Here is a 23560-nt window from a genome sequence, read left to right as displayed (position 1 = left end):
AAAGGTTGGGTGAAAGAAAGGAAAGGAGCGGGAAATAAGAGCGCCCTTCCCTCCTCCTCTGCCCGGAGATGGTCTCGCCCCGCCGGCGTGACGCGCCCGCCCGGGGCCACGCCCCGCTCTGAACTGGCCAATGAGCAGCGAGGCGCCTGGAATTATGAATGGGCTGCTGCGCACGGCCCCGGCCGCCGCGCCAAGGGCCAGCAGCGGGGCCGCGGCTAGCGGGGACCCCCTCGGGCAGCTCCCCCTGGGGCCAGGCGGCACCGGGGCCACGGCCTGCGGGACAACCGCTCGGGAAAACTCACAAAGGGACGGCCAGGGCCTGGTAAAGCCCACTGCAGGCTCTCCAAACCCTTCCCTGTGACGGGAAGTGTCACCCTTGCCCCCCCCCCCCCCCCATCTCCTGCCCCCCAAAAGCCACAAAAACCATTCAAAAAATGAGAGTAAAAGTGTCTTAGTTCTTAAAATAAAAAAGCTCTACGTCTCTGTACATATACACATTACTTACATTAGAAAATCCCAGAGCAGCTCTTGCTGTACCAGCCACACTCTGCTCCTTTCCTTTCCCCCCACTTCCCCCTCCTTGCAGCTCCCTTTTGGGTCAAGCTGCTTCAAATCTGGGAGCAACCAAAGAAGAGGGTTTTTTTTGTGTGTGTGTGACTTAACATCACCCCTCCAAACCCACAGCTCGAGTGTGGAGCAGGATTTGGTGCTCCTTGTGTAGCTTTTTATCCCCTCCCATGGAATTAGAGCCCAAGGGTAGTTTGTTCTGCTCTGATTTCCAGGCACCAACAAAACATGAGGGAACTCAATTCTGTCCTAGAAAGACCTCAGACAACCTGCCCAGTGCAGAAAGCAGCCACCCCCCAGGCATCATCTGGGTGCTAATACACCCAAAACCCCAAATCATGATACCCCTGAAGGTGGAGAGAGAAGGAAAAGACCTGGCAAGAGGTTAGAGATGGAATACAAAGGCTCAGGAGTTCTCCAGCAAAGGTCACACCCAGCACAAGACAGTTCCCAGTGCCAGGAGCATCCAGAACTTAGCATGAGCTGAAATCCAGCAGCTCCCTAGGGGAGGGCTGAGTGTTCCTGAGGAGAGGCAGCAGGTCTGGGGCTGGAGATCTCTCACCTTTGGGGGCAACAAGAATCCATCATACAAAAAAACCCCACAAACCCAAGTCCCAGACCCCCACTTCTGGGACCCAGTTTCATCTCTGCATGAAGTTCCTCTCCAGGGCAGCAGGAGTCCTCTGCAGGGAGTGGATGTTGCGCTTGACTCGATCCTCCAGGGTGGAGGAGGAGGCACTCTCCAGCTTCAAACGGCTGCAGGAGGGTGGAGGCAGAGAGACAACACATCAGCAAAACCCCCTCCCAGACACCAGCACCACTGCTGCCTTCACCCTCCCCCACATTCTCCACCCAAGCACAGGGCAACAGCAAATTGTTGCCCTCCTCCGAGCACAGCCTTGGAAGGGACCCTCAAAGGTCACCTTCACTATCCCCCCCCCTGCCCTGAGGGAATCAAACCACCTCTGAGCCTGGCTTGGAAGGGCTTTTGGTGCCTCATTTAAGCTTCCTTTCAGCAGCTCCTCCAAGAGGAGAGGACTCCAAATAGAACCAACTTAATTACTAAAGCATCTGTCCCAGGGGGGTGTGTGCCTGCTTTCCCCTGCAGCAGAGGAGGGAGAGGCACAGTGTGCTCCTGAGGAGAGGGCAGGGCTCCTCTGGGAGCCCAAAGCCACAGCTCCCTCTGGACATGGCTCTGGTGCCCACCAGGCCTCAAGGCCCTCAAGCTCTTGGGACACAGGCTCCCAGGGGGCCCAGAATGGTTTCAGTAGGAGAAGATCTTCCAGGTCCTCCAGTGCCACCAGCCTCTGGCTCGACCCTGGCCCTCAGCACCCACACCTCTGCCTCCCTGCAACACCTCCAGGGATGAGGCTTCCACCACCTCCCCTCAGGAGCCTGTGGCCAGGCTTTAGGAACCCTTCCAGTCCAGAAGTTTCTTCTGATGTCCAACCTCAACCTGGCCTGGTGCAACTTGAGGCCATTTCCCCTCACTGTCACTTGCTGCTAGGTACAAGAGATCCATCCCCACCTCATTCCAGCCTCCTCTCAGGCAGCTGCAGAGGGCAATGAGGCCTCCCCTCAGCCCACTGGCCTCAGCTCATGCATCCAACCTGAGCAGATCCCTCTGCAGAGCCTCCCTTGCAGGCTTGGAACCACTGCAGGCTCCTAAACCTTCAACACCTGTGTGTAAAACAGGACTAAGACTTCCCAGAGGGTGGCTAAACCCAGCTGACTACCAGCTTCCAGGTCCAGGACCACCATAACAACCTTCTGGGTTGAGGCAAGGAACTGGGACCAGCAGCTGCCCTGAGTTCTGCTGCAGAGCACAGCAGGGACAGCTCCTGGAGCACCACCCCTCAGAGGCTGTGGCCTGTGCTTGCCCTGAGTGAAAAAGCAGGCAGCAGGAGAGACTCACTTGAAGAACTTCCCATCCCTGGAGTCGAGTTTCTCCAGCTCCCTCTCCATCTCCTCCTGCTTTTGGTGCTTTCTGAGGTTGTTTGCCCTCTCCTCCTCCCTCCACTTGGCATTTTCCATCATCTCCTGGCGCTTCCTCTCCAGCTCCTCCGGGGAGATCTTTCTGTTTGGGTAGGAAAGAGCCCTGCTGAGGAGCCACAGCCCTGCTGCTGCCACCCTTCTGCCTTTCCACTCTCCACCAGCAGTGCCAAGCCCCCAAGGGAGGGCAGCCTTGAGGTGCTTTTGACTTTGGCAGCCCAGGCAGCAAAGCTTTCAAGCACCCAGCTGAACCTTCTGCTTCAGCACAGCCCCAGCTGGAGGCTGCCTTCTCCCTCCTCCCAACCACCTTCTCTTCAGCTGACTGCTGGGATGCTGCTGTCAAGCTGCCAGGTTAAAGAGAAAGCTCTTCATGAAGAGCCCATGGGACAGTGACTGCCCCTGCACAGTGCCCTCAGAGCCCCAGCAGCCACCTGGGATGGCTCTGGGGAGCTGCCCAAGCTGGGAGCCAAGAGCAGACTCAGCGCCCCGGGGCCTCCCTGCCCAGCTTGCTGGGCACTGAATCCAACCTGCTCCAGCTGAGAGAGCAAAGTTGGGTTCCCAGGTGACAGCCAGGTGGTTCCCACTCCCCCCCAGGGCAGCTTGCAGGCCCAGAGCAGGGGGAGAGGTCCTTGCTCACCTGGTGTACCCCGAGGTGTGCTGCCGCCGGTGGCTCCTCCTGGGGGAAGGGCTCCTGGCTCTGCCCTTCTCCTCCCGGCTGCTGTGCCTGGAACCCAGCAAAGCTCTGAGTGGAGGAGCTGAGCTTCAGCCCACAGCAAGGTTTGGGCTAGAAAAGACCTTCCAAGATGATCAAGCCCAAGCCTGAACCCAGCACTGCCCCGGGGCACCGCCACGCCATGGCCCTCAGCACCACAGCTGCCGAGGGCTGAGCTCCCCTCCAGGGCTGGAGGCTCCCCCACTGCCCAGGGCAGCCTGGGCCAGGCCTGGGCAACCCTTTTGGGGTACAAATTGCTCCTCATGGCCAAGCCAAACCTGCCCTGCTGCAACTTGAGGCCATTTCCCTCTCAGCAGCTTCCTGCTGAAGAACTTCTTCCTCAGCTCGACTCTAACCCTCAGCTCCAAACCCTTCCCCCTGGGGCTGGCTCCAGACCCCCTCAGCAGCAGTCTCTCTGCAGCCTCCCTGCAGGATCCCTTCAGCAGCTCTGAGCTCCCCCTGGAGCCTTCTCCTCTGCAGGCTGCACAGCCCCAGCTCCCTCAGCCTGAGCCCCCAGCAGAGCTGCTCCAGCCCTGGGAGCATGTCTGTGGCCTCCTCTGGGCTCTCTCCAGCAGCTCTGAGTCCTTCTCCTGCTGGGGACAGCAGAGCTGGAGGCAGGGTTGGAGGTGAGGTCTGAGCAGGGCAGGATCCCCTCTGCCCACCCTGCTCTGGCTGCAGCCCAGCACCCAGCTGCCTGAGGGCTGCAGGAGGCACTGCTGGCTCCTGGGGAGCTGCTCAGCACCCAGCACCCCCAAGGCTCTTTCTGCAGGGCTGCTCTCAGCCCACTCTGCACCCAGCCTGGATCTGTGCCTGGGCTTGGCCTGACCCAGCTGCAGGACCCTGCCCTCTGACTTGTTGAGCCTCACACAGCTGGCACTGCCCCACTCCCCCAGCCTGTCAAGAGCCTTCTGGATGCCCTCCCTGCCCTCCCCAGCAGCCCTGGGCTGTGCATTGGCCACACTCACTGTTTGCTGTGTCTGGAAGGAGATCTTGAGCCCCTGCATGCAGCCTGTTCTGAGCTCCTCTTGCTGGAGTGTCTCTGAGGAGAAGGGGACCTGCTCCTGGAGCGCTCCCAGTGCCTGTGGTTGGCAGCTGGAGGGCTCCTGGGCCTGTGGCTCTGCTCAGAGTCTCTCACCTGCAATCCCAAAAGGTCTCTCAGCTCTTGGAGGAGGCACAGCAACAGGGGAAGGTCACAGAGGGGACCTCAGAGCAGGTTGAGTGTGCTTGAGGTTTGTGTTTACTGCTCTGAGCCCCAGCTGTGCCTGGGGGGCAGCAAACAGAACCCAAAGAACAGCCAAGAGAGGACCTGGGCAGAGGAGTGGAAGCCTCAAATGGTTTGGGTTGGAAGGGACCTTAAAGACCATCTGGGTCCAACCCCACACCCTGGGCAGGGTCACCTCCCCTGAGAGCTTCCCCTGTGACTCTGAAGAGAAACTGAACAAAGCTGAAGGCAGAGCAGATGGAAGTCCCAGCCAGGACCCAAACAGGTTGGAGTGCCAAGGCTCAGATGGCTCCAAGCTGAACAGGAGCTTTACTACCATGGAATGGTTTGGGCTGAAGGAGCCTTTGAAGGCCACCTAGAGCAAGCCCCCTGCAGGCAGCAGGGACAGCTCCAAGCAGAGCAGGCTGCTCACAGCCCCAAACCACCTGAGCTGGGCTGGTGCCAGGGGTGAGCAACCTGAGCCAGGCTCTCCCCAGCCTCAGGGGCAAACATTTCTCCCTCCTCTCCACTCTCAGTCTCCCTCTTGGAGTTCAAACCATCCTCCCTTGGCCTGGCCCAGCAGCCCCTGCTCAAATCTCTGTCCCCAGCTCTCTGACCTCCCCTTGGAGCACTGCAAGGCCACCAGAAGGTCTCCCTGGAGCCTTCTCCTCTCCAGGCTGCCCAAGGCCAACTCTCCCAGCCTGGCCTCACAGCAGAGGGCTTCCAGCCCTGCCAGCACTGCTGTGGCCTCCTCTGGCCCTGCTCCCCCAGGTCCCTGTCTGTGCTGAGGGCTCCAGAGCTGCCCCAGCACTGCAGGGAGGGTCTCAGCTGAGCTGAGGGGCAGAATCCCCTCCCTGCCCCTGCTGGGTGTGACTTTGCCACCCCCCTCCTCCTCATCCTCTCCCAGCCAGTGAAGAAGTCTTCTACCTAACTGCCAAAGCTCCTTCCCCCTAGCTCAGGACACCTCCTGCTCACAGAGCTGCTCTCAGAGCTGCCCCAACCCCCCCCTTGCTTACCTGTAACCCATATCCTGGGACTCTGGAAGGAGCAGCTTTGCAGGAGGAACTGCTCTCCCTCTTCTGGGACCTGAAAAGGAACCAGGAGAGGCCTTTTCAAAGAGCAGAGACAACAAACTCCCCTCCCCAGAGCCTCAGCTCCCAAGGACCTCCTGCAGGGGAATCCTAACACAGGGGAGGGACACTGAGGGGAGCTGAGAGCATCCCCTGGGGAAGATAAAAACCCAGAGAGGGGCAGGGGGGAGTGGAAAAAAAAGCCAGGAAAGGGCAAATTCAGCAGGAGGAGTGGTGGGCTGGCAGCAAAACCCTTCCCAGGCTCACTTAGCTTTGCCTCTCTCCTCCTGGCTGCTGTGGCTGCCGCTGCTGGAGCTGCGCCGCCGATGCCTTTTGTGCTTCTTCCTCTTCTCCTTCTTCTTCTTCTTCTCCTTTTTCTCTAAGCTGTTTTGCAGCTGGGAAGAGAAAGATCACTGCAGCAGGCAGGCAGCAGGCAGGCAGCAGGCAGCCTGCAGGGGCACAAGGCCAAAGGGGAGCACTGCACAAGATTGTCTGTAGGAGTCGGGGGGGGGGAGCCTTGGCTCAGGAGGGGAGAGGGAGAGGGAGAGGGAGAGGGAGAGGGAGAGGGAGAGGGAGAGGGAGAGGGAGAGGGAGAGGGAGAGGGAGAGGGAGAGGGAGAGGGAGAGGGAGAGGGAGAGGGAGAGGGAGAGGGAGAGGGAGAGGGAGAGGGAGAGGGAGAGGGAGAGGGAGAGGGAGAGGGAGAGGGAGAGGGAGAGGGAGAGGGAGAGGGAGAGGGAGAGGGAGAGGGACTCCTGCTGAGAGAGTGATGCAAAAGCTCTCTGCTCTGGCAGGGCAGCACAGGATGGCTCAGACTGGGGAAGGAGCTCAGCTGCTCCAAGCTCCCTGCTGTGCCCAGGGGCAGCTCTCAGCCAGGATCAGCTGCTCAAGGCCTCATCCAGCCTGGCCCTGAGAACCCCCAGGCAGGAGGCAGCCACAGCCTCCCTGGGCAGCCTGGGCCAGAGCCTCAGCAGCCTCACACTGAGCAGCTTCTGCCTCAGCTCCACTCCAACCCTGCTCTGCCTCAGCTCCAAACCCTTCCCCCTGGGGCTGTCCCCAGCCCCCCTCAGCAGCAGTCTCTCTGCAGCCTCCCTGCAGGATCCCTTCAGCAGCTCTGAGCTCCCCCTGGAGCCTTCTCCCCTGCAGGCTGCACAGCCCCAGCTCCCTCAGCCTGTGCTCACAGCAGAGCTGCTCCAGCCCTGGGCTCATCTCTGTGGCCTCCGCTGGGCTCTCTCCAGCAGCTCTGAGTCCTTCTCCTGCTGGGGACAGCAGAGCTGGAGGCAGGGTTGGAGGTGAGGTCTGAGCAGAGCAGAGCCCAGGGGCAGGATCCCCTCTGCTGCCCTCTGCCCACCCTGCTCTGGCTGCAGCCCAGCACCCAGCTGCCTGAGGGCTGCAGGAGGCACTGCTGGCTCCTGGGGAGCAGCTCAGCACCCAGCACCCCCAAGGCTCTTTCTCTCCAGGGCAGCTCTCACCCAGCCTGGGTTTGCAGTGAAGAGGCAGGAAGCCTTCCCCCTCAGCCTCCATTCTAAGCAATTAACAGCAATTAAGCTGTGATGACCCCAAACCAAATGAACCTCTGACCCTCTCCTTGGCTCAGGATCTTCTGTGCTTGGAGTGTTTGAAGCAGCCCTGGGAGCCACCTACCAGGGCTTTGATCTTCTTCATTTTCACAGGGTTGTTCAGCACCTCTCTCTTCTTCTCCTCCTCCTTCTTCCTGAGAGAGGAGAGGGAGGGGGAAAAAAACCCAGAGGAAAATGCAGGGGCTTTGTTTTAAACAACTGGAAAGAACATTTCCATCAAAGGCAGCAACCCAGGGAGCCACTGCTGATCCCAGCTGCCCCTCCAGTACCTGATCATGAACAGGGGATCCTCCCTGATCTTGTTGGCCATATCCAGGACAGAATTGGCACCAGACTTGGCAAAGATGGAGCCTGGCAGGAGCCCTGTCTCACTGGAGCAGCCTGCCTCCTTCTCTTCCATCTTCTCAAAGATGTATTTGTCCACAGGGCGACCCATGAGGTACTCCTCCCTGTTCACCATGCCTCCAGGCCCCTGGTACATCCACTCCAGCTTCTCTTCTCTCTTCCTGTTGCAAACAAGACCCCCCCCCCACCAAGCAGGGCTCTGAAGTGATGTTTTAAGACACCAAGAGGTCATAAGAGCCATGAAATAGAATCACAGAATCAAGAAGGCTGAAGGAGACCTCAAAGATCATCCAGTCCAACCTGTCACCCAGACCAAAATGGGGTGGGTTGGATGAGACCTTCAAGATCATCCAGTTCCAACCTCACTGCCATGGGCAGGGACAGACTTCACCAGCCCAGGCTGCTGAAGGCCTCATCCTGCCTGATCTTGAGCACCTCCAGGCAGGGGGTAGCCACAGCCTCCCCTGAGCAACCTGTGCCAGTGTCTGCCCACCCTCACTGGCAAGAATTTCTTTCTCACAGCCTGGGGCTCCAAAAGCCACAGCCTGGGGCTCCAAAAGCCACACTTCAACGCTCACTAAGAGGAGGGAAAATGTTTTATCCCCAGACACATTAAACCAAAGCTCTCTGAGAGGCAGCAGGAACACCAGCAGCACCTCACCACGCAGCACCTGTGGCCAGGGCCGGGCCAGGAGCGGCGAGGAGCAGCCCGAGGGGAGGCGGCAGCGGCTCACCTGACGGTGCCCATGTCCTCGGCGTACCGCTGCATCTCCTCCCGCGCCCGCTCCTCCTGCAGCTCCCGCTGCAGCTCCTCGATCTTCTTCCGCTCGGCCTCATGCTTCTGCTCGGCCTTCCACACCTTCTCCACATTGCGCAGGGTCTGGGGGTGCCAGCTCTTCTTCAGGTTCTGCAGGAGCCGGGGACGCGGAGCGCGGTCGTTAACGAAGCGCCAGCGAGCAACCCTCTCGGGTCCCCACCGGCCTTCCCCCCACCCCGCCCGACGCCGCGATCGCCCGCTGCGCTTCCACCCGCGGGTCCCGACCCGGAGAAGGAGACGCGGCCGCTCCTGCCCCACCGAGACCCGCGGGGACGGACGCGCCCTCGGTCAGAAGCGGGGACGAGCCCCAGGCCCCGGCGAGCCCGCGCGCCCCGGGCCTGCCACTCACCGCCCGGCGAGCCCTGAGCGGTGCCCGGAGCCCTGCGGGACGCACTCAGCCCCTCCTGACCCTCCCCGGGCCCGAAGCCCTCCTCACCAGGTCGCCTCCACCCATGGCGACGGTCGGCGCAGAGCTTCCCCCGCCGCTCCCGGGGACCGGATGTGCGTCATCGGGGCGCGCCGGCGTCACCCCCGCTGCGGGCGCCGCTCGGAGTCGTCACTTCCGGTGCGTCACTGGGGGCAGCCGGCAAGATGGCCGCGGCAGGCGGCGGGGCAGAGCGGGGCGCAGCCGGTGCCTCCCAGAGCTATTCGGTAGGGGAAAAAGGGAAGGCTGGAAGCCTCTCCGGGTGCGCGGAGCACCCGGGGCTCTCCCGGTCCCCGCGGCTGCGCTGTCCCAGGCGCCGCCGGCAGGTCCCTTCCGTCCCTTGCCCGCATCGGTGGCCGAACCCCCGAGGGGTGCAGCTCAGGCTCAGGCTGCCCCTGCGCGACAGCGGAGCAGAGGTCTCAGCCGCACCCAGCTGCAGCCTTTGGGGTGTATGGAATAGGGGGAGCTTGGTCAGCTGAACGGCCCCGCGCACAGCTCGGGGCGGCAGGGGGATACGTGGGGTGGGTTTGGGACCACCTCAGACCACGAGCCCCAGGATCGCCCCACGGGAGGGAGCGTCAGGGTTGGGGTCAGACTCGGTGGTTTTCGGGCTGCTCTTCAGCCTAAGCGCCTCTGTCCTCACTGTTCCGCGAGGCGAGCAGCCGCTGCGCTTGCCTCTGGCGCCGGGATGAAGATCTGAGCTCGCAGGGAGGCTGCTGGGGGCGGCTCCCGCAGCAGGGGGCCAGGAGTCAGGCTTGGGGAGTTGGAGCCGGACGCTGCGCGGGGCAGGAGCCGCGGGGCGCTGCCTGCCCGCAGCCTGCTCCTCGGGCTCCGGCCGCTGCGGGCACAGCGCCCTGCGGCGTCTCCTTGCCCGCGGCAGTGGCCCCGAGCGGGGTTAGAACCCTCGACCTCCCCATTGCCAGCCGGGCGCCTTGCCCCTGAGCCACTTCCTCCCTCCAAGCCCCCGCCCCCCTCCCGGCCCCCGCCCCCTCCCCCACAGGCAGCCCCGCGGCGGAGGCGCGGCTCAGGGGTAGGGCGTCCGCCCGTGGGGCTGCGGGCCGAGAGTTCGAGCCCCGGGGGGGGAACACAGCCAGCACAGCCTGGTTCGGCCACCGCTGCCCCAGCGCCCCTCAGAAGTCACTCCAGAGATCCTCACTCGCAGGGGGACAATCATCCAGCTGCAGTGAGCCAGCTCCTTCCTGCCTCACTTCCAGAGGGACACTGAGCCAGCCCCTTCCTGCCTCTTCCCAGCACAGATCCTCACTTCCAGGACACTGAGCCAGCCCCTTCCTGCCTCTTCCCAGCACAGATCCTCACTTCCAGGACACTGATCCAGCCCCTTCCTGCCTCTTGCCAGCACAGATCCTCACTTCCAGGACACTGAGCCAGCCCCTTCCTGCCTCTTCCCAGCACAGATCCTCACTTCCAGGACACTGATCCAGCCCCATCCTGCCTCTTGCCAGCACAGATCCTCACTTCCAGGACACTGAGCCAGCCCCTTCCTGCCTCTTCCCAGCACAGATCCTCACTTCCAGGACACTGATCCAGCCCCTTCCTGCCTCTTCCCAGCACAGATCCTCACTTCCAGGACACTGATCCAGCCCCTTCCTGCCTCTTCCCAGCACAGATCCTCACTTCCAGGACACTGATCCAGCCCCATCCTGCCTCTTGCCAGCACAGATCCTCACTTCCAGGACACTGATCCAGCCCCTTCCTGCCTCTTGCCAGCACAGATCCTCACTTCCAGAGGGACATTGATCCAGCTCCTTCCTGCCTCTTCCCAGCACAGATCCTCACTTCCAGAGGGACACTGAGCCAGCCCCTTCCTGCCTCTTGCCAGCACAGATCCTCACTTCCAGAGGGACACTGAGCCAGCTCCTCCTTCCCTCGCTCCAGCCCAGATCCTCACTTCTAGCAGGACAATTATTACCCAGCTCCTTCCTGCCTCAATTAGTGGCAATTACTGCAAACAGGAAAAACAAGGCCAGCAGTGCTGCCTCTGTGGGGTGAATTTGTGTGTGGCTGAGAGGGGAAGGGAAGGGAAGATGTCCAAAGTCTCCTTTGGTGCTTGGCAGAAATCAAGTCTCAAGCAGTGGCCTCCAGGATCTCAGAAGGCTGAAAAAGTCTCTGAGGAGATTGTGGGAGAAGAAAAGGGGTGGGGGGGGGATAAAAAAGGCAGCTAAAGAGGGGGCACCTGGAGTTGAACCAGGGACCTCTTGATCTGCAGTCAAATGCTCTACCACTGAGCTATACCCCCTGGGCCCAGGGCCTGCACAGAGGACACCTTACAACTGCCTTGAGGAGGACACAAGGCCTTATGGCCACTGCTCACAGGCCTTGCATTGCCAGGCCCTCCCTGCACCTCCAGCTCTCCAACAAAACAGGTCACAGACACAAAGCTTCTGCACCCCCCCACAGGGACAGGCACTCAGCAGCTGCTCACACTGCTCAGCTCCTCTGCTTCCCTTACACTCAGGGACTCAGCACCTTGAAGCCACACCACAAAACAACCTGACCCTTTGCACAACAAGCCCCAAGCCCCAAGGAGCTCTCTCCACCTCCCTTCTACCACTAAGGCCCCAAAAAGAGGAGAGGAGCAGAAGAAAAGAGGGGGCACCTGGAGTTGAACCAGGGACCTCTTGATCTGCAGTCAAATGCTCTACCACTGAGCTATACCCCCTGTGCCCAGGGCCTGCACAAAGGACACCTTACAACTGCCTTGAGGAGGACACAAGGCCTTATGGCCACTGCTCACAGGCCTTGCATTGCCAGGCCCTCCCTGCACCTCCAGCTCTCCAACAAAACAGGTCACAGACACAAAGCTGCTGCACCCCCTCACAGGGACAGGCACTCAGCAGCTGCTCACACTGCTCAGCTCCTCTGCTTCCCTTGGACTCAGCACCTTGAAGCCACACCACAAAACAACCTGACCCTGGACACAACAAACCCTAAGCCCCAGGGAGGTCTCTCCACCTTCCTGGCACCCCAAAGCCCCCCAGAAAAGGGGAGCAGAAGAAGAAAAGAGGGGGCACCTGGAGTTGAACCAGGGACCTCTTGATCTGCAGTCAAATGCTCTACCACTGAGCTATACCCCCTGGCTCAGCACCTCCTCAAGGCCACCTCAAAACCATTCTCTGGGTGGGGGACACAAAGCTGTGTGTGCACTGCTTGCAGGCCCTGCAGCACAGCTCCCTCTGCACCTCCAGCTCTCCAACAAAAGAGGGACAGACAGAAAGCTTCTGCACCCCCTCACAGGGACAGGCACTCAGCAGCTGCTCACACTGCTCAGCTCCTCTGCTTCCCTTGGACTCAGCACCCTGAAGCCACACCACAAAACAACCTGACCCTCTGCACAACAAGCCCCAAGGAGCTCTCTCCACCTCCCTTCCACCCCAAAGCCCCCCAGAAAAGGAGAGGAGCAGAAGAAAAGAGGGGGCACCTGGAGTTGAACCAGGGACCTCTTGATCTGCAGTCAAATGCTCTACCACTGAGCTATACCCCCTGGCTCAGGGCCTCCTCCAGGCCACCCTGAAAACATTCAGAGACAGGCTCTAAGCTCTGGCAGCCACTCACTGGATTCATTCCCTTCCCAGGCCTCTCTGCCCCTCTGCCCCAGGCTGTGCAGGGAATAAAAGATGATCACTGGGGGGGGGAAATCAGTGCTGCAGGGAATCACATCAGGGACAAGTGCAGATACAGGGCACAGCTCCTCAGCTGCCCTTACACTCAGGGCCTCAGCACCTTGAAGACAGATCAGAAATCAACCTGCCCCTGTGCACAACAAACCCCAAGCCCCAAGGAGCTCTCTCCACCTCCCTTCCACCCCAAAGCCCCCCCAGAAAAGGGGAGCAGAAGAAGAAAAGAGGGGGCACCTGGAGTTGAACCAGGGACCTCTTGATCTGCAGTCAAATGCTCTACCACTGAGCTATACCCCCTGGCTCAGCACCTCCTCAAGGCCACCTTAAAACCATTCTCTGGGTGGGGGACACAAAGCTGTGTGTGCACTGCTTGCAGGCCCTGCAGCCCAGCTCCCTCTGCACCTCCAGCTCTCCAACAAAAGAGGGACAGACAGAAAGCTTCTGCACCCCCTCACAGGGACAGGCACTCAGCAGCTGCTCACACTGCTCAGCTCCTCTGCTTCCCTTGGACTCAGCACCCTGAAGCCACACCACAAAACAACCTGACCCTCTGCACAACAAGCCCCAAGGAGCTCTCTCCACCTCCCTTCTACCACTAAGGCCCCAAAAAGAGGAGAGGAGCAGAAGAAAAGAGGGGGCACCTGGAGTTGAACCAGGGACCTCTTGATCTGCAGTCAAATGCTCTACCACTGAGCTATACCCCCTGTGCCCAGGGCCTGCACAAAGGACACCTTACAACTGCCTTGAGGAGGACACAAGGCCTTATGGCCACTGCTCACAGGCCTTGCATTGCCAGGCCCTCCCTGCACCTCCAGCTCTCCAACAAAACAGGTCACAGACACAAAGCTGCTGCACCTCCTCACAGGGACAGGCACTCAGCAGCTGCTCACACTGCTCAGCTCCTCTGCTTCCCTTGGACTCAGCACCTTGAAGCCACACCACAAAACAACCTGACCCTGGACACAACAAACCCTAAGCCCCAGGGAGTTGTCTCCACCTCCCTTCCACCCCAAAGCCCCCAGAAAAGGGGAGCAGAAGAAGAAAAGAGGGGGCACCTGGAGTTGAACCAGGGACCTCTTGATCTGCAGTCAAATGCTCTACCACTGAGCTATACCCCCTGGGCCCTTCCCAGCACAGACCTCACCCCCAAAGCACCTGAGGATGTCCCTCCTCAAGCCTGGACCTTTCTGCTCCACACAAAGCCACTCCAGGCTGAGAGGTGCCAGCAGCAGGGCCCTTGGTTAGCTCCCTGCCCCCCAGCACAGGGGACAGCCACTGTCTGTGCCCTGCACTTCCCAGCTGACCTTGGCCCAGTTCCTCTCCAGCCACATCTGTTGCCTCTCCCCAGCTGCAATCTGTTCTCCTGCAGTGGGCTAGGAGGGGACACAGCAACTGCCTTGGGAGTCTTTTGACATCTTCCCCCAAGCTTTGCAGCTCTGACTGGGACACCAAAAGCAATTCTTAGGAGGGGAAGCCAAGCTGACCTTAGCACTCAGCCTTCCAGTGAGGAAACCCCCCCCAAACCCCCCCCAAAAATGGAACTAAAGAGGGGGCACCTGGAGTTGAACCAGGGACCTCTTGATCTGCAGTCAAATGCTCTACCACTGAGCTATACCCCCACGGCCACAGCCCTGCTCAGCAGGAAAACATCACAGCAAGGCTCTGCAAATGAGCCCCAGAGTGACTCAGGCTGCTCAGGGCCTCATCCAGCCTGGCCCTCAGCACCCCCAGGCAGGAGGCAGCCACAGCCTCCCTGGGCAGCCTGGGCCAGAGCCTCAGCAGCCTCACACTCAGCAGCTTCTGCCTCAGCTCCACTCTGACCCTGCTCTGCCTCAGCTCCAAACCCTTCCCCTGGGCCTGGCTCCAGACCCCCTCAGCAAAAGTCTCTCTGCAGCCTCCCTGCAGGATCCCTTCAGCTCCTGGCAGGCAGCTCTGAGGTCCCCCTGGAGCCTTCTCCCTTCCAGGCAGCACAGCCCCAGCTCCCTCAGCCTGAGCTCCCAGCAGAGCTGCTCCAGCCCTGGGCTCATCTTTGTGACCTCCATTGGCCTCCCTCCAGCAGCTCTGTCCTCCTCCTGCTGGGGACACAGAGCTGGAGGCAGCACCCAGAGCAGGCTCCCATGCTCAGCTCTCACCCCACAAACAGCCCCCCCAGAGCCTCCTCTTCTCCTGGAGGGGGGTGGCTGGGATCTGCAGCTCTCCCTCTGGCCAGCAGCCACTCACCCAGCCTGGGGGAAAGCACTGAAACCATTTGCTCCAAATCCACTTCTGGTTGGGCTGTGTCCTGCTGACGAAAAGGAAAGAAAAGGGGAGGGGGCACCCGGATTTGAACCGGGGACCTCTTGATCTGCAGTCAAATGCTCTGCCCCTGAGCTATACCCCCGCTGGGCAGCGCTGCCCGGGCCGGCTCCTTGCGTGCAGGCAGGAGCTGGCCCGGCCGCGCTCCGCCGGCCCGCGGGGCTGCCGCTCACACCGCAGCGCTCAGGCTCCTCCCGGCTCGCAGCCAGCCTCCGGGAGCCCAGGGAACGCGTCCCCAGCTGGCCGCCTCTGCAACATCCCCTGGCAGAGCCGGGGAGAAGGGGGAAGCTCCCAGGCAAAAGGGGAGAGAAGGAAGGGGGAAGCTCCCAGCCAAAAAGGAGGGGAGAAGGAAGGGGGAAGCTCCCAGGCAAAAGGGGAGAGAAGGGAGGGGGAAGCTCCCAGCCAAAAGGGGAGAGAAGGGAGGGGGAAGCTCCCAGCCAAAAGGGGAGAGAAGGGAGGGGGAAGCTCCCAGCCAAAAGGGGAGAGAAGGGAGGGGGAAGCTCCCAGCCAAAAGGGGAGAGAAGGAAGGGGGAAGCTCCCAGGCAAAAGGGGAGAGAAGGGAGGGGGAAGCTCCCAGGCAAAAGGGGAGAGAAGGAAGGGGGAAGCTCCCAGCCAAAAAGGAGGGGAGAAGGAAGGGGGAAGCTCCCAGGCAAAAGGGGAGAGAAGGGAGGGGGAAGCTCCCAGCCAAAAGGGGAGAGAAGGAAGGGGGAAGCTCCCAGCCAAAAGGGGAGAGAAGGAAGGGGGAAGCTCCCAGGCAAAAGGCAAACATGAAGGATGCTGTGGGAATGGCTTCATGCCAGGGCAGATGGAGCCCGGTGCCACCACTCCAGGAGGCTGCCTGGGGTAGGAGCTGCAGCCAGCCCTAGCAGCAGCTCTCCTTTACCCACCCCAGGCCCCTGTGGGCCACCAAGACCCCACCCCAAAGTCACCACAACCTCCCTGCCCCTCACTCAGCAGGGTCAGGAAACAACCTGACCTGTGCTCCACCCCCAACCTCAGCCAGGGCAACCCCAGGACCATCCCCAGCACAGCTTTGGGTGGGGGGCACCTTCCACTCTCACCTTGAAGCCCTTCAGCTCATCTCCAGCTCAGGTCCCTTCCCCCCCACACAGCTTCTCCTTGCCCTGAGCCACCAGCAGGGACCTCTGGGCCTGTTTCACCCCTGCTGGAGGGGTCAGCAGCATGGCCTTCAGCCACCACCTCAGCCAGCAGTGGTGGGGGTGATGTATCCTTGCCCTGACTTCAGCAAGGCCTAAATGGTCCCCAGAGCCTCCTCTCCACACCCCAAAGCCCAGCAGCTGATGGCACAGCTCAGCTCCAGGCCAGGTTCTCCTCAGCAGCATCTCCAAGAGTGCCTGGGTGAGGGCTCCCTGGAGAAGGGCTTTGAGATCCCTCCCAGCTCCCACACCTGCCTCAGAGCAGCTCCCTCAAGCACTGCTCCCACTGAGGCCATTCGGTGCAGGCCCCCTCCAGACCTCTGCCAGGAGCAGAGGAACTCTGCCTGCCAGAGGCTCACCACTGGCTGCTCAAATCCCCTTTTCCTAGCAGGGGACTCCACTGCAAAGGCTTCCCAGGCCCCAGGCCTTGGCTGGAGGCTGGTTCTGGGCAGAGGAAGAGGCTGGAAGGACACCACAGCTTTGGCAGAAGGATCTTTATTTGCTGTGAGGAGAGGATGGTGCTCAGGCAATGCTGCCTGCGTTGGAGGCTATCCTGGGCCACAGATCTGCACACTCCTTGGCCACAGGGCCTGTGATGGCAGAGCCTGCAAGAGAGGAGAAGACAACATCAGAGGTCCAAGCAGGTGCAGAGCTGGCTCTCAGCAGCACTCCAGCTGAGGCCCAGCAGCCCTCCTGGCTCTTGAGGAGAGCCCAAGTCCCCCTCCTGCTCACCCAGCCTGCTCCACACTCCCTGCACAGAGTCATTTGGCTTGGAAGGGACCTCAGGGATCACCCAGTTCCAACCTCCTGCCTTGGGCAGGGACCTCTCCTGCTAGAGCAGCTTGCTCAGAGCCTCAGCCAGCCTGCCCTTGAACACTGCCAGGCTTGGAGCCTCCACAGCTTCTCTGGGCAACCTCTTCCAGTGCCTCAGCACCACCATGGGGCATTTCCTCCTCATGTCTAAATTCAGCTCCTTCCACTCTGAAGCCATCACCTCTCACCCTCTCACTCAGAACCTTTGGAGCAAGCCCCTCTCCAGCTCTCCTGTAGCCTACTCAGGTGCTGGAAGGCAGCTCCAAGGTCTCCCTGGAGCCTTCTCCAGGCTGAACAGCCCCAGCCTGTCCCCACAGGGGAGGTTCTCCAACCCTCTGATCACTTTTGGGGCCTCCTCTGGACAGTTCCACAGCTCTCTTGTGCTGGGGGCTCCAGAGCTGGCCCCAGCAGTGCAGCTGGGGGTCTCAGCAGAGCAGAGGAGCAGAATCCCCTCCTGCCACCTGCTGCTGGCTCATGCTGAGCTTCTCATCACCCACCAGCCCCAAACCCTTCTCCTCAGGACTGCTCCCCAGCCATTCTTTGCCCCAACCCTGGCCCTTGGCTCTGCTGAGCTCCAGGAGCGCCGGCACCCAGCCCAGCTCTGAAACCCATCCAGGTCCTTCTGGATGGATCCCTTCCCTCCAGGAACACCAAGGGCTTGGTGTGGTCAGCCCAACAGCAGCCCCCTCCCTCCCTCCCTACCTTTCATTTCTCCTTTGTTGTTGACTATCACTCCTGCATTGTCTTCGAAGTAGAGGAAGACTCCGTCCTTCCTGCGGTAGGACTTGCGCTGCCGGATCACCACCGCCGGGTGCACTGCAGGGACACAGCAGCGGCTTGGGATGGCACAGAGCCCCCTGGCTGAGGGCACAGGCAGGACCCCAGCAGCAGCTGGGGATGGCACAGAGCCCCCTGGGCGAGGGCACAGGCAGGAGCCCAGCAGCAGCTGGGGATGGCACAGAGCCCCCTGGCTGAGGGCACAGGCAGGAGCCCAGCAGCGGCTGGGGATGGCACAGAGCCCCCTGGCTGAGGGCACAGGCAGGAGCCCAGCAGCGGCTGGGGATGGCACAGAGCCCCCTGGCTGAGGGCACAGGCAGGAGCCCAGCAGCAGCTGGGGATGGCACAGAGCCCCCTGGGCGAGGGCACAGGCAGGAGCCCAGCAGCGGCTGGGGATGGCACAGAGCCCCCTGGCTGAGGGCACAGGCAGGAGCCCAGCAGCGGCTGGGGATGGCACAGAGCCCCCTGGCTGAGGGCACAGGCAGGAGCCCAGCAGCAGCTGGGGATGGCACAGAGCCCCCTGGCTGAGGGCACAGGCAGGAGCCCAGCAGCAGCTGGGGATGGCACAGAGCCCCCTGGCTGAGGGCACAGGCAGGAGCCCAGCAGCAGCTGGGGATGGCACAGAGCCCCCTGGCTGAGGGCACAGGCAGGAGCCCAGCAGCAGCTGGGGATGGCACAGAGCCCCCTGGCTGAGGGCACAGGCAGGAGCCCAGCAGCAGCTGGGGATGGCACAGAGCCCCCTGGCTGAGGGCACAGGCAGGAGCCCAGCAGCAGCTGGGGATGGCACAGAGCCCCCTGGCTGAGGGCACAGGCAGGAGCCCAGCAGCAGCGTGGGATGGCACAGAGCCCCCTGGCTGAGGGCACAGGCAGGAGCCCAGCAGCAGCTGGGGATGGCACAGAGCCCCCTGGCTGAGGGCACAGGCAGGAGCCCAGCAGCGGCTTGGGATGGCACAGAGCCCCCTGGCTGAGGGCACAGGCAGGAGCCCAGCAGCAGCTGGGGATGGCACAGAGCCCCCTGGGTGAGGGCACAGGCAGGAGCCCAGTAGCAGCCAGCCTGAGGGCCTCCTGCTGCAGCTTCCACCCCAGCCCCACGGGCCTTGGGGGTGGCCTTGCAGCACCTCGTGCCCGGAGCACGTCGCACCCTGGGGGTCAGGAGTCCACTTCTGGCTGCCCAGGGAACGCTTCCAGGTGTGCCTGGGCACCACCAGCACCACCTATGCTTGGGCATCACCATCTGGGCTTGGGCACCACCACTACCATCTCTGCTTGGGCATCATCATCTGTACTTGGGCATGTCTGCTTGGGCATCACCATCTGGGCCTGGGCACCACCAGCACCTGGGCCTGGGCACCACCACCACCTACACCTGGGACAATTCCACCTCTAACCACACACACCACCAGCAGCAGCAGCCAGCAGGAGCTTCCCCCATGCCACCTGCAGGAGCAGCCCACCCCCCAGCCTCTTCCTGGCAGCTGTGCCACCGCTGATTGAAGCCAGCAGCACCACCCAGCTGCCGCTTCACCCAGAAGCGATGGCTTTGCTCTGCCCTTCCACGACAACTCAAGAGGCCACCTGGCCCAGACCCAGTGAGTGCTTTTCAGAAGGGTGAAGGCCAAACTCCAGGGGCTTGGTGCCCCCCTCCTGCAGGGGGGGCCGAGGCCAGCAGGCCCAGGCTGTGCTCCCCGTGCTCACCCTTCTTGCGCAGCTCCGGTTTGCCCTTCTTGACGGTGGCCATCACCATGTCGCCCACGCCGGCGGCCGGCAGCCTGTTCAGCCTCCCCTTGATGCCCTTCACAGAGATGATGTAGAGGTTCTTGGCACCTGCAGAGAGAGCATCAGCTGGGCTTGGGGACACAGTCACACAACTGCCAGGGTGGGAAGGCACCTGAAGGATCAGCCAGCTCCAACCCCCACCCCTGCATGCCACCTCACACCAGAGCAGACTGCTCCTGGCATGAGGCTGCCACCACCTCCCTGGGCAACCTGTGCCAGGCTCTCGCCACCCTCCTGAGGAACAACTTCCTGACATCCAAGCTGAATCTCCCCGTTTCTAGCTTTGTTCCATCCTCCCCAGTCCCACCACTCCCTGACACCCTCAAAAGCCTCTCCCCAGCTTTGCTGTAGCCTCCTCCAGATACCGGAGGGCCACAGCCTCCTGCCAGGGCAGGTGGAGGCCAAGTGCCACCGGCCCAAGCCCGGGAGCAGCTCTCCGTTGCGGCAGCACACGGAGGGGTCGCAGGCCAGCAGGGCCACCGCAGCCAACACCAAGCCACCTTGATCGCCACTCCGCAACCCAGCCTCCTCCTTCCCCCTCGGCTCAGGGGAGCCAGAGAACAGCCTGCCCTGCGGTTCGCACCCTGCTCCAGCCAGAGGGAACACCGTAACAGCCAGCTCCACCCGCCACAGCAAACCCCAGCTGAAGGCACCGGGGGCCACACCGGCTCCGGGCAGCACCGGGACGCCTCCGCCCTTGTCTGACCACCGACTGAAGCCACCAGCACGGGCTGCGGCTTCACCCAGAAGCGATCCCCTCGCTCTGTCCTCCCACGACACCTCGCTAAGCCACCGGCGCAGGCCCAGCGAGAGCTTTTCAGAAGGACCCGGAGCCTTCCGCCGGCTCCCTCCACAGCCGCTCGCCCTCCGCGTCCCGGCGGCCGCCTCCCGCCCGCCAGACTCCGCCGGGCTCGGAGCCCCGGCGCGGGGGGACGCCGCCGCTCACCTGTGTTGTCCGCGCAGTTAATCACAGCTCCCACCGGGAGACCGAGGGAGATGCGGAACTTCGCACCGGAGGAACCTCCGCGTCCTGCGGGGCGAGAAGAGGATTAAGCCCAGGGGCGGCTGAGCGGCGGCGGCGCTGCGCCGCCAGGCCCCGTCTGCGCCAGCCGGCCGAGGGACACCATCTGCGGCCTCCGCTCTTCACACCGCAGCTCAACCGGGCGCCGCCCGAGCAACGATCCGGGCCGCCACCGGCCCAGCGCAGCGGAGAAGGGAGGATGGAGCTGGATTCCAGCGCCCCCAGGCCGGGCCCGGCGCCCGCCTCACCTCTCTTAGACATCTTGGCGCCGGAAGAGGGGGAGGCGCGCGGGGCACGCCGGGATATGGGCCGGCCCCGCCCCTGCCGCCGCGCCGGACGTCACGTGACCGCGAGGGAAGCCGCGCGGGGCGGGCGGCCGGGACCCCGCGGCGCCCCCTAGAGGCGAGCGGGAGCGGCTCCCCCAGCCCGGGACCGGGAGGAGCGGGGTGGGGAGCGAGAGCAGCCGCGGCTCGGTGGCCCCCGCAGGCTGCGCCCCCTTGCCCCCCCCCCGGCCTGTGCCACGGGCTGGCTCGGGCCGGGCCCTTCAGCGCGCCGCGGGCACGGGGAACAGGGAGAGCTTTGGGACCGGCGCCCACGGGAAACAGCCCGGGGCAAAAATGCTTCCCCGGAGGGGTTGGGCGCGGGGGGGAGGAGGCGAGAGGAGAGGAGGGAAATGAGTGGAAAAATGAGGGTGAAGAAAGCAAAACAAGGGGGCACCCGGATTTGAACCGGGGACCTCTTGATCTGCAGTCAAATGCTCTGCCACTGAGCTATACCCCCGCACGCTGCTCGTTCTGCTCCGCGCCCACTTCCCCGCACCGCCGCCGCTCTGCGAGCCACGGGAACCGGCGGCAAAGACACCCCCGGGACCGCGCCGCGGGGAGGAACCTGCCGACGCGATACCCCCTCCCTCCCCGGACTGCTCGATGAAGGACAGGGCGCGACCCCCTCGGATCCCTCCCACTAGGGCTGCCTGCAGACCGACTGGTGGGAGCTGGGCCCGCCCCGCTGGGACCCCCAGGGGGTGGAGCGGTGGGCACGACCCCCTCGGGTCTTGTTGTGGCTGGGGACCCCCTCCAGGGGGTGGAGAGGTGGGCACGACCCCCTCGGGTCTTGTTGTGGCTGGGGACCCCCTCCAGGGGGTGGAGAGGTGGGCACGACCCCCTCGGGTCTTGTTCTGGCTGGCGACCCCCTCCAGGGGGTGGAGAGGTGGGCACGACCCCCTCGGGTCTTGTTCTGGCTGGGGACCCCCTCCAGGGGGTGGAGAGGTGGGCACGACCCCCTCGGGTCTTGTTCTGGCTGGGAACCCCCTCCAGGGGGTGAAGAGGTGGGCACGATGCCCTCGGGGGTCCTGTTCTTGCCGGGACCTCTAGGGAGGCCGTCGGGAAATCAAGTCAATAAAGTCCATACTCTGCTGCCCGCAGGAGCTGCGCTGCCCTGGGCTGTGCCTCCAAATTCAGTTCAGCTCTGGTGGCTCCAGCGCCGTTTTTACCTCCCAGCGAGAGTTTTGCCCGCGGCCGTCCCTGGTTCTTTATTTACTCAGCGATTGCTCAAATCTAACCGAAATGAGTGGGTGGATGCTTAAGACGGCAGGCGTGAAGTCCTCAGCACAGCACAGACAGGGACCTGGTGGAGCAGGGCCAGAGGAGGCCACAGCAATGTTAGCAGGGCTGGAAGCCCTCTGCTGTGAGGCCAGGCTTAGAGAGTTGGGCTTGGGCAGCCTGGGGAAGAGAAGGCTCCAGGGAGACCTTCTGGTGGCCTTTTGCTGCTTCAAGAGGAGATCAGAAAGCTGGGGACAGAGATTTGGAGCAGGAGTTGTTGTGCCAAGACAAAGGGTAAAGGTTTAAACTAGAAGAGGGAGATTGAAACTGGAGAGAAGGAAGAAGTTTTTGAGCCTGAGGGTGGGGAGAGCCTGGCCCAGGCTGCCCAGAGAGGTAGGAGCTGCCCCATGCCCGGCACCAGCCCAGCTCAGGTTGTTTGGGGCTCTGAGCAACCTGTTCTGGTGTGGGGCTGCCCCTGCCGACTGTCGGGGGTGGGGTTGGACTAAGTGACCTCTAAAGGTCCTTTCAACGCAAACCGTTCCTCTTTTCAACGATTTTATGGCTCTCGTGAAAAGGAAAGAGAAAGAAAAACTGCGTTTGGCGCTGGGGTTTGGTGGAGAGATGTCCTCAGCTGCCCCGGGAAGGGGCGAGGTGAGCACCCGAAACGCGGGGGCGATGACGATCCGCCCGCAGCCGGCAACATCTCCTCAGCCAAGAGCGGAAAAAAATCCTCCCACCGCGTCCCCGGGAGCCGGAGAAGCAGGGGAAGAGGGGGGGAAAAAAAAACCCACCCAAACCTCGTTATTGTACACCACGACGGAGCAGGAAAGAGTGGGAGGCTTGGCTAAGGTGGGCGAGCTGATGAGAAACCCAACGCGAGCGAGAGGATCTGCGTCGCTTCCAATTACTCCGTGGAGAAACAGCGGCTCCCGGGGGAATAACCTGGGGCGGGGGGGGGGGGGGAAAGGCTTTAAAAACAGGGAGGGGAAAAAAAAGGCCGAAAACAGAGAACTCGCCTCCCGAGGGGGCACCCGGATTTGAACCGGGGACCTCTTGATCTGCAGTCAAATGCTCTACCACTGAGCTATACCCCCGGTCTCGCGCCAAGGCGCCGGCGGGGGCGCAGTTACACCGCCCTCTGCGCATGCGCGGTCCCCCATCCTCCCCGGGCTCCACGTAAGGCGCGAGAGCCGCGCATGGGCGACACTGACGCGCTGGGCGGGGCCACGCTCCCCCTGTGTTGGGGGGCGTGGTTTGATCTAGCCCCGCCCCCTGCCCCCTCCACCCCCGCCTATAAAAGGCGGGAGCGGTGCGGGCGGAGGCTCAGACGCGGCTTCCGCGGGTGGGAGCGGGCGAGCTCTTCCCTTTCCCTCCCCCATCCCCCCCTACCCACCCCCCCCGCCACCATGAACCCCAACTGCGCTCGCTGCGGGAAGATCGTTTACCCCACCGAGAAGGTGAACTGCCTCGACAAGGTGAGCCTTAGGCGTGGGGGGGAGGGTCTTCCGTGGGCTTGGGGAGGGGGTGCCTAAGGGGTTTGGGGGGGGGGGGGGGTCCCCCGTGGCGGGGTGGTACTCCCCCCCACACACACCCCCGCCGTGGGGGGTTATCTCCTTGTTCTTGTCTTAGGGTCTGGTGAGGGGAGAGAGGAAATGGTTCTCTGCGTGGTGGGGGGAGGAAGAGTTTGCGGGGGTCGCCCGTGGGGCTGCCCTTGGGTGGGATGGTTCTTCACCACCCGCCTGGTCTCGAAGGGTCGCTCCACGCTGCCCATCCCTGGCGTCGAGTCCGGAGTGGGGAAATGGGTCAGCGAGGTCCTCTGTGTGGTCGGGTGGGGCAA

The 23560-nt window shown here is 62.6% G+C and overlaps 2 protein-coding genes and 11 non-coding genes across 13 annotated transcripts; all 13 read right to left on the bottom strand.

Annotated features, from left to right (window-relative positions):
* Positions 1–1186: 1186 nt before the first annotated feature.
* CWC25 (CWC25 spliceosome associated protein homolog) lies at positions 1187–8767 on the bottom strand. Its single transcript, XM_054176809.1, has 10 exons — positions 8718–8767; positions 8199–8371; positions 7389–7625; positions 7184–7253; positions 5810–5937; positions 5489–5558; positions 4237–4406; positions 3197–3283; positions 2483–2644; positions 1187–1323 (listed from the first exon to the last, which is right to left on the bottom strand). Exons 1-10 carry the CDS (start codon positions 8733–8735, stop codon positions 1209–1211), a joined length of 1230 nt encoding a protein of 409 aa, XP_054032784.1. The 5' UTR covers positions 8736–8767; the 3' UTR covers positions 1187–1208.
* Positions 8768–10890: 2123 nt separating this feature from the next.
* Positions 10891–10962, bottom strand: TRNAC-GCA (transfer RNA cysteine (anticodon GCA)). Its single transcript has one exon. It is a non-coding gene; the product is annotated as a tRNA-Cys (tRNA).
* A 351-nt stretch (positions 10963–11313) lies between these two features.
* Positions 11314–11385, bottom strand: TRNAC-GCA (transfer RNA cysteine (anticodon GCA)). Its single transcript has one exon. It is a non-coding gene; the product is annotated as a tRNA-Cys (tRNA).
* A 343-nt stretch (positions 11386–11728) lies between these two features.
* On the bottom strand, positions 11729–11800 carry TRNAC-GCA (transfer RNA cysteine (anticodon GCA)). The gene has a single exon. It is a non-coding gene; the product is annotated as a tRNA-Cys (tRNA).
* A 335-nt stretch (positions 11801–12135) lies between these two features.
* On the bottom strand, positions 12136–12207 carry TRNAC-GCA (transfer RNA cysteine (anticodon GCA)). Its single transcript has one exon. It is a non-coding gene; the product is annotated as a tRNA-Cys (tRNA).
* Positions 12208–12568: 361 nt separating this feature from the next.
* Positions 12569–12640, bottom strand: TRNAC-GCA (transfer RNA cysteine (anticodon GCA)). Its single transcript has one exon. It is a non-coding gene; the product is annotated as a tRNA-Cys (tRNA).
* A 335-nt stretch (positions 12641–12975) lies between these two features.
* On the bottom strand, positions 12976–13047 carry TRNAC-GCA (transfer RNA cysteine (anticodon GCA)). The gene has a single exon. It is a non-coding gene; the product is annotated as a tRNA-Cys (tRNA).
* A 342-nt stretch (positions 13048–13389) lies between these two features.
* On the bottom strand, positions 13390–13461 carry TRNAC-GCA (transfer RNA cysteine (anticodon GCA)). Its single transcript has one exon. It is a non-coding gene; the product is annotated as a tRNA-Cys (tRNA).
* Positions 13462–13890: 429 nt separating this feature from the next.
* TRNAC-GCA (transfer RNA cysteine (anticodon GCA)) lies at positions 13891–13962 on the bottom strand. The gene has a single exon. It is a non-coding gene; the product is annotated as a tRNA-Cys (tRNA).
* A 689-nt stretch (positions 13963–14651) lies between these two features.
* On the bottom strand, positions 14652–14723 carry TRNAC-GCA (transfer RNA cysteine (anticodon GCA)). The gene has a single exon. It is a non-coding gene; the product is annotated as a tRNA-Cys (tRNA).
* A 1551-nt stretch (positions 14724–16274) lies between these two features.
* On the bottom strand, positions 16275–20494 carry RPL23 (ribosomal protein L23). The gene is made up of 5 exons (XM_054176785.1): positions 20431–20494; positions 20108–20191; positions 19081–19209; positions 17311–17424; positions 16275–16400 (listed from the first exon to the last, which is right to left on the bottom strand). Exons 1-5 carry the CDS (start codon positions 20441–20443, stop codon positions 16318–16320), a joined length of 423 nt encoding a protein of 140 aa, XP_054032760.1. The 5' UTR covers positions 20444–20494; the 3' UTR covers positions 16275–16317.
* Positions 20495–20890: 396 nt separating this feature from the next.
* On the bottom strand, positions 20891–20962 carry TRNAC-GCA (transfer RNA cysteine (anticodon GCA)). Its single transcript has one exon. It is a non-coding gene; the product is annotated as a tRNA-Cys (tRNA).
* A 1783-nt stretch (positions 20963–22745) lies between these two features.
* On the bottom strand, positions 22746–22817 carry TRNAC-GCA (transfer RNA cysteine (anticodon GCA)). Its single transcript has one exon. It is a non-coding gene; the product is annotated as a tRNA-Cys (tRNA).
* Between the last annotated feature and the right edge of the window lie 743 nt (positions 22818–23560).

The sequence above is a fragment of the Dryobates pubescens genome, chromosome 36 (genome assembly GCF_014839835.1).
Source record: "Dryobates pubescens isolate bDryPub1 chromosome 36, bDryPub1.pri, whole genome shotgun sequence".
In the NCBI taxonomy this organism is placed as follows: Eukaryota; Metazoa; Chordata; class Aves; order Piciformes; family Picidae; genus Dryobates; species Dryobates pubescens.
Note: the sequence above shows the minus strand (reverse complement) of the source record. Positions and strands in the feature narration are given on the sequence as shown.

Coding starts and splice junctions, on each gene's coding strand:
- CWC25 (XM_054176809.1), bottom strand. Junction 7,626..8,198: donor GAGGACATGGGCACCGTCAG/GTGAGCCGCTGC, acceptor TGTTTGCAACAG/GAAGAGAGAAGAGAAGCTGG. Junction 5,938..7,183: donor TGAAGAAGATCAAAGCCCTG/GTAGGTGGCTCC, acceptor TTCTCTTCCCAG/CTGCAAAACAGCTTAGAGAA.
- RPL23 (XM_054176785.1), bottom strand. Junction 17,425..19,080: donor ACCGGAGCTGCGCAAGAAGG/GTGAGCACGGGG, acceptor GTGTCCCTGCAG/TGCACCCGGCGGTGGTGATC. Junction 16,401..17,310: donor CAACAAAGGAGAAATGAAAG/GTAGGGAGGGAG, acceptor CCTCTCTTGCAG/GCTCTGCCATCACAGGCCCT.